This window comes from Juglans microcarpa x Juglans regia, chromosome 1D (assembly GCF_004785595.1).
Source record: "Juglans microcarpa x Juglans regia isolate MS1-56 chromosome 1D, Jm3101_v1.0, whole genome shotgun sequence".
Classification (NCBI taxonomy): Eukaryota; Viridiplantae; Streptophyta; class Magnoliopsida; order Fagales; family Juglandaceae; genus Juglans; species Juglans microcarpa x Juglans regia.
This window is the reverse complement of record NC_054594.1, coordinates 3,839,833-3,848,279: the sequence shown is the minus strand read 5'-3', so window position 1 is coordinate 3,848,279 and position 8,447 is coordinate 3,839,833. Positions and strand designations below refer to the sequence as shown.

The window sequence follows — 8,447 nt, the reverse complement described above, 5'->3', positions numbered from 1 at the left end:
TATTCACTCGAAATTAAATATTTTCTTTTATTTTCATTAATTACTCATTAAAAGTACTACTCGCAATCGTATGTTAATTTATCATTGCTCAAAAGAAATACCATATAAAACAAAACTCCAAAGTACTAAAAACAATTGGCATTTCTTTCAATTCTTTGGAAAAGAAAATCTCAAAGCATCTTTTCAATTGGCTAGTATTTATACTTATTTGTATTTTTCATAAAGCAATGTTAGATATAGTTTTAAGATATACATATCTCGCACATTTATTTAAAAAATATGAAATATTCTATTAAAAAATAAGTTTTTTCATGTGAGTCATAAGTTTATCATTTTTTTTTAAATAAAATATGCGAGACTTGTATATTCTAAACTGTGCAAATCATTTCACTTCTCCTTAATACTCCTTAATTACACTCCATATATATATATATATATGTATGTATATATAAGAAATCCAACTTTATCTAACAAGGGTTGTGATCTCTCAACTATTTGATTTCTTAATTTATTCTAGGTCTGCAGGAGGCAAAAAGCTTTCCATTGTCAAACCCCACAAATTGAAATCCACATCTTCAATCTTCCATCTCTCTTCGAGCTCCCTCTTGTGGTTAGATGATTGCTCTCCATATCTAAAAATTGTGACGCTGGTCTTGCCGCTGTGAGCAATGTTTACACCATCAACGTACTTGTAATCCTCCATCACTGACTCTGTGCTCGTCTCCCAGAACACATCCTCATCCCCTAGTTGGGTTTTCATCCGCAGCAACCTCGAGTCCTCAAACTGAATCAAGAGCCCCGAGCGTTGGCTGAAGTAACCCCATATAGTGTGGTGGATGACATCGTAGTTTGGGCCACTTTGAGCCTCCCGGATGGCGGGGCTCGTCTCTAGCTTCAGAATGAAGCAGTCATCATCGTTTATCAGCCTCTCTCCGATGCACATTGCATCGATGAAAAGGTTGGCTGTGGCCCTCGGGTCAAGACCCTGCCCAATTATATAGATAATGTGTACACCAAAAAACAAAAACAGATGTTCACGAGAAATGGTGCTAAAGATCAAGTCATGTGTCCCTTTTAAAGAATATTGTAAAACATATATATACATGAATGTTATTATTATTATTTTTTTTTCATCTCTAGCTGGGAATTAAATTAGAATTTCTAATTAAGGGGCAAAACATGGATAGAAAATTTATTGGAAATAAAAAATAAACAAATATATTTTATTTGTTAAAATATAAACAAATAAAATATACAAAATAATTGTTTGTTATGACATTTCGCTAATTCTCAATTTAATCACGACTGTATTAATTCTTTTAAAAAAAATGCTAGTTTGCCTCTAGATTTGACCGATAGTGCATTTTATTTATTTTTAAATATTTAACAAAGTTGTTACTATTAATAAATTTGTGTATTTAAGAAATAAAAGAAATGATCTAGCGATCACGCCCAACAGTAAGAGCTGGGCGACCAACTAGCATGATCCACTTTTTACTCGTTTCCATTTATATATGCAAATGAGCAATGGATTGCAGAAGAAATGAACAAGGGTTAAATATTTTTGTAACGGAGAAGTTAATTGAAATTTGAGGTATGTAGTTATTAATTATGTAGTACCTGTAGAAAACGGCGCAAGGGTCTGGGAGGACCTTTAGAAATGGGTGTTTGTTGATTGGAGGAGTGGCGCCATGAAATCTTTCCATTGCTTCCGCAACTCACTTTGCAGCCCGAAACAAGAAGTTCCAAGCACCACAAGTCCGGATTCTTTTGCCAAAGCACAAATCCACCAGCCTCTTCGGTGCACTTTTTCAACTCTATCCTCTCGTTTCCTCGATGAAAATTCGATGTTTTAAACTTCACTTGCCCGGTCACACACATGCTGTGCACTGAGTTTAATGCCAGTTGGCCACCCGTTGCTGCTGTATACTGTTGCACAATATATTTGGCCGTTGAAGCTTCCTGAGATGAGAGAGAGAGAGAGATGCAGATGATCATTTAGCTATAATTAAGAATGTTGTCCATGCAAATCATCGACTAGTAACCAACAAGACATGAAAGTGATAGTACTACATATATCATGCATGTGGCAAAAAAAATAAGAAAACCCAATAAACGAATTAAGATATAAACTAAGTCTTACGTACAATGGAACAATCTTTGACAGGGCGGTGGATTGAGTGGCCGAGTTGGACTTGAAGGGGGATAAGTGGGGAGCCGACAAGGTAGAGCAGGAAACGTAGCTCATTAAAACGTCCGGCAATGACCGGCGACGACCATTTGTCTGAGGTTTGAGCTTTCATCCACGTCAGCATGTTCTGACACCGCAACCCCAGGTTAGTCCCCATGCTTGTGAACATTTCTTCGGGTATTGGGACCTCAAGAACAGTCTCGAGGCCATCTTCTCGATCTATATTCGGGCAAAGCCTCCTCATGAACAAGTGCTCTCACATAGAGAGAAATTAGCTAGAGAGTAAACAAAAAAGACTTGAACAAACCACGTCTTTCTCTCTCTCTCTCAAAAGTTAGCCTCTACTTGAGGGATCAGAAAAAAGAGGGGTTGGGAGTGGAATATGGGAAAGAGATGGGTGAGGTTTGGTGTGACTTTGCCTGAGGTTCCCCTTGTTCGTAGGTGTCGTGTGGGCAAAATTTATAGTGGGATTTGATTGGCTAAGTTTCTCTTTTACCTCCCAATATGATCGCGTGGCATGATAATATCTGCTTCAAGCTTTTCATTAAATCTTGATGCACTGCCTAAAATTAAATCTGTTCTGAAATATGTTCGAACGTCGAAATACGTTCAAACGTAGAACTTAACATTTGAACATAAAATAATAACCCATGAAACGTTTGCTTTCGAATGTTTCATGTAAATATGGTCGAACGTGCAAGTGGATTCGAACGTATTTAACTTAATGTTTGAACTTATGCAGGTATACATTTGAACATTAAGACTAAAACGTCCCACGAGACCTTACATTCAAACATTTGATGTATACAGTTTGAATGTAAACATAAACGTTCAAACTATAGAAATATTATGTTCGAACGTTAGGATTCCAATGGCCAAGAAAATGTTACATTTGAACGTTTTAGTGTATAAACGTTCAAATGTAACAGTACATTCGAACGTAGATTAATACATGTTTGGAGTATAGATGATCGTTTGAATGTTGTCAGTGGGACGTTTGGACCTTTAAACTCGAAAATGGCTAAGTCGACTCAACTATTTTTGATTTCCTTAAATAAGATGTTAATCTTGTAATGACCACCGTATAAATGAAGTATACATTATGTTTAGAGTATCTACGGTGGCCATTGGCCACTCATGGTGGCTGAAAAATTAAGTTACAAATTCGACTCTAAATGTGTTTTGGTTCATACCAAAACCCCTAAAAATTAAAAAAAATATATAATAAAAGGGAGAGAGATGGACACTAACCTTTTGACAGCGATTGATGAATTTGATGGCTGAGTGAGACAGTTCAAATTTTAGATGTGGGTGGAAATGTCGTTCGACGTTCAGACACAACATATATAAAAGTAACATGCGAACGTTAAAACTAATATGTTTGAATGTTATATTATTTCCTGCACCGTATGAACGTATGTTATAAACATTCGAATGTAAAAAGAATGAATTTTTTATATATAGTATATTTATATGTAAATATTATATATAGTATATTTTCTCAAATATAAATCGACTGGAGAAATACTATATGGAGTTTGTATATATTGTAATATAGTATACTATATAACTTACTATAGTAACTAAATAGATTAATATATACTATATAATTATGAAAGTGCTAGCATATACATTACTATACTATATAATTATGTTACATATACTGTATAACTATAATATATAAATCACGTTCGAACATTAAATACACGTTCGAATGTTAGTTTGGTACGTTCAAACGTGGAATAATTAAGTTCAAACATTTTTTAAAAAATTGGTGGGAGCTTTCCCACGTTAATTTTATGACATATACAGAGATCTAATTTCATCTATATTCGCATACCAACACTGTTACGTTAAAATTTTATTTTAGTACTTTTGAATGTGGAATAATTAAGTTTGAATGTTTTCTAAAAACCTGGCAGGAACTTTCCAGCATTAATTCTATGGCATATACGGGGACTTAATTTCAATTACGTTTGCATGTCAACATTATTACGTTCGAATGTTAGTTTGGTACGTTGAATGTGGAATAGTTAAGTTTGAACGTTTTTGAAAAAATTGGCAGGATTTTTTCCACATTAATTCTATAACATATATGGGGACCTAATTTTATCTACATTCGCATGTCAACACTATTACATTCGAATGTTATTTTGGTACGTTCGAACGTGGAATAATTAAGTTTGAACGTTTTTGAAAAAATTGATGGTAACTTTCCCGCGTTATTCTATGACATATACGGGGACCTAATTTCAACTACGTTCGCATGTCAACAATGTTACGTTCGAATGTTAATTTGGTACGTTCAAACGTGGAATAGTTAGTTTTGAACGTTTTTATTTTTTAAATTGGTAGAACTTTTTCCTTGTTAATTCTGTGGCATATATGAGGACCTAATTTTATCTATGTTCGAATGTTAATAGTGTTGCGTTCCAATGTTACAACAGACTTGGCAGGCCACTTAGCGAGATTGTGAAATTTTATGAAATATTTGAATGTCTACTATAAATGTTCGAATGTTACGGGACTTTGATGCAATGACTTTGCATTTAAAAAGTCACTACAAAAGGGCCCTAGATTAATTGTAATGATAAAAGTCGTTGCAATGGGTTAAAAATTTTGAAAAAAAATTATAACATCCCAGACAAATCTGAGACGTGTTTAAAAAATGAGAAATGTTGTTTATTCCTCATTTCATACTTGTGAGAGAGAGAGAGAGTGTGTGCGCGCGCACGCACGCTTGTGAGAGAAACATGTAAGAGTGAGGGACCGATAGATTTTTGGTGTATGAAAAAGAGTCGCGTGAGAGAGAGAGAGAGATAAAGGCAGAACAAGAGATTGAAATGTGTGGAATTGAAGGTAATTGTAGTGTTTATTTTGTATTTATTTTAATTTGTTTATTTCTAAGGAATATTTGTTATGTTTATAGATTTATTATGTTTATTTTTTCACTAATTAATATTGTGTTTATTTTGAAGGAATAAAAATTTGATTTTTTTTAACTAGCTATATTTCTAAACTTGATCGTGTGATTATATTTTAATTATATTATGATTTTTGTGATTATATGGTGATTATGTTGTTGCCTTCATTTGCATGCGTCGTGTTTCAGTGCACAAATCCTAGTCCACGCACGGCCACTTTTGAATGTTAGAGTTTACATTAATTGTTGCCCTAGACTATCATTCATCGTCATGTAAAAGAGAAAAAAATAAAAGTCTCTATTTCTAATAAATTCTGGCTCAAGGCAAATCATCACAAAACAAATTATATATATATATATATATATATATATATATATATATATATGAAATAAGCTAGCGAGATTGCTAGGTTTTATTTTTTAATGTCTGGGTTTTATGGCTAGGCATTGAGTGGTTTCAACACACACACACACACACACACACACACACATATATATATATATATATATATATATATGTATAAATATATATTCAATCATAGGAGATATATGTTATCTATCATCTTGCTATGTTTGCATTAATATAATTGTTGTGATTTATTATATTATATTGTGAATTGTGAGATTATATTGTGATTTGTGGGATTATATTGTGATTGGCATATGTGTGATTTTTGTGATTATATTGTGATTTTTGAGATTATATTGTGATTTGTAGGATTATATTGTATTTATGTGGTGATTTATTTTTTGATAGGAAATGATAGGAATAATTAAATTAAATAAATCAATTTTTTAAATAAAGAGATTTTGAATAAATCTAATTAATAATATATACTAAGATTAAAACAAATAAGTAATTAATAATATATACTAAGATTAAAACAAATAAGTAATTAATAATATACACTAAGATTAGAACAAATAAGTAACTAATAATCTATACTAAGGTTAAAACAAATAACTAATTAATAATCTATACTGAGATTAAAACTAATAAGTAATTAATAATCTATACTAAGATAAAAAACAAATAACTAATTAATAATCGATACTAAGATTAAAACAAATAAGTAATTAGTAATGTATACTAAGATTAAAAAAAAAGTAATTAATAATGTATACTATGATTAAAACAAATAACTGATAAATAATATATACTAAGATTAAAACAAATAACTAATTAATAATATATACTAAGATTAAAACAAATAAGTAATTAATAATATATACTAAGATTAAAACAAATAAGTAATTAATAATGTATACTAAGATTAAAACAAATAAGTAATGAATAATATATACTAAGATTAAAACAAATAACTAATTAATAATCTATACTAAGATTAAAAAAATAACTAATTAATAATATATACTAAGATTAAAAAAATAACTAATTAATAATATATACTAAGATTAAAACAAATAACTAATTAATAATCTATACTAAGATTAAAAAAAGAACTAATTAATAATCTATACTAAGATTAAAACAAATAACTAATTAATAATATATACTAAGATTAAAACAAAAAAATAATGAATAATATATACTAAGATTAAAACAAATAACTAATTAATAATCAATACTAAGATTAAAACAAATAACTAATTCATAATATAAAGCACAACTAGCATATCTATTTTAAATCTACAATTGATAAATAACTATATCAATGTAATTAAAGGTAATCTTAAAATGCTAGGAAATTAAAACAATAACCAATAAAATAAAGAGAATTTCTCTAGAATGTGGGAAGATGCAAAGCGTGAGTTTTATCCTGACTATACAAAACACAACAAAATGCCGTTTATTGTGTGGCTACTGCATATTAAGTCGTTGTGTAGAATGTCGACAAAAGCAATCAACATGGTATTAGACTTATTTAATGAGGTTTTCCTTGAAGGTTCTGCATTGTCGAAGAATTTTTATGAAGTGAAACAATTGAGAAAATGGTTAGGGTTTGAGTACAAGTCAATACATGCATGTCGGAATGATTGTGTATTGTTTTGGAAGGAAAATGAGGGAAAATAGGCTTGTCCTGTATGTGGAGAGTCGAGGTGGAAGAGTAAGAAAATATTCCGGTGAAAATTTTGCTTTATTTTTTGCTCAAACGAAGATTGCAAAGGCTATATATGTGTAGCAAAACAACTCAAGATATGAGGTGGCATGATGAGAAACTAGTTAAGGATGACAAATATATGAAGACACCTAGCTGATGCAGATGCGTGACAATGTTTTGATAATAAATACTTAGATTTTGGCAACGAATCTCGTAATATGCGTCTAAGACTAACAACGGATAGATTCAATCCGTTTGGTAATATGAATACAAGTTACAACACGTGGCCTGTAATATTGATTCCATATAATCTTCTACCATGGAAGTGGAAGTGCCAAACTTTCTGTTAATTTTGCTTATCCTCGGCCAAAGATCACTTAGAAATGATATTGACATACTCATGCAACCGTTAATTGAAGACTTGAAAGATATATGGAAAAATGGCATCTGAACTTTTGATGAATACACGTCGACATCTTTTCAGATGTATGTTGCAGTATTATGGATGATAAATTATTTTTCAGCATGTAACAATCTTTCAGGTTGGAGTACTAAAAGGAAATTGATGTGTCCCATGCGTAATAGAAAAACTACAAGTAAGTGGCTAAAATATTCGCAGGAGATGTGTTTCATGGGCCATTGACGGTATTTGTCGGCAAATCATAAATGGCAAAAGCAATGCGCTAAATCTGATGGGAGAGTGGAGGACAAAATTATACCAAAAGAGTTGTTCGGGGATGAGATAATAGAATAATTAATGGAACTTAGAGTAAACAATTTGGCAAATGTTGAGGAAAGAATAAAAGAAAACGAGGTGCAACAAAATTGAATTAGACAACCAAAATATTTTTTTTACTTGCCATATTGGTTGTCATGCATATTGTGACATAGTTTGGATGTAATGCATATAGAGAAGAATATTTGTGATAATATACTTGAAACATTGATGAGTATTAACAAAAAGACGAATAACACAATTAAGGCGAGGAAAGATCTTGAGAGAATGAGAATTAAACATAATCTTCATTTGTGGGTGGAAGACAATATAGTGGTTATGCCACATGTATGTTTTACGATGACAAGGGATGAGAGGATGAACTTTTGTAAATAGTTTCAAGGTGTGAAGTTGTCAGACATCTCGGTAGATGGCTAGCCTTAATGAATGGAAAATAAGTGGATTGAAAAGTCATGATTGCCACGTATTTTTGCAGAAATTGTTATTGGTAAGAATTCATGGGAAGCTGATTTCTAATGTACGTGTTGCCATAAT

At 31.3% G+C, this 8,447-nt stretch overlaps 1 protein-coding gene across 1 annotated transcript; it reads right to left on the bottom strand.

The window, feature by feature from the left end:
- Positions 1-304: 304 nt before the first annotated feature.
- LOC121253017 lies at positions 305-2,626 on the bottom strand. The gene is made up of 3 exons (XM_041152906.1): positions 2,148-2,626; positions 1,621-1,962; positions 305-985 (listed from the first exon to the last, which is right to left on the bottom strand). The coding sequence occupies exons 1-3, from the start codon at positions 2,433-2,435 to the stop codon at positions 509-511; spliced, it is 1,107 nt and encodes a 368-aa protein (XP_041008840.1). The 5' UTR covers positions 2,436-2,626; the 3' UTR covers positions 305-508.
- Between the last annotated feature and the right edge of the window lie 5,821 nt (positions 2,627-8,447).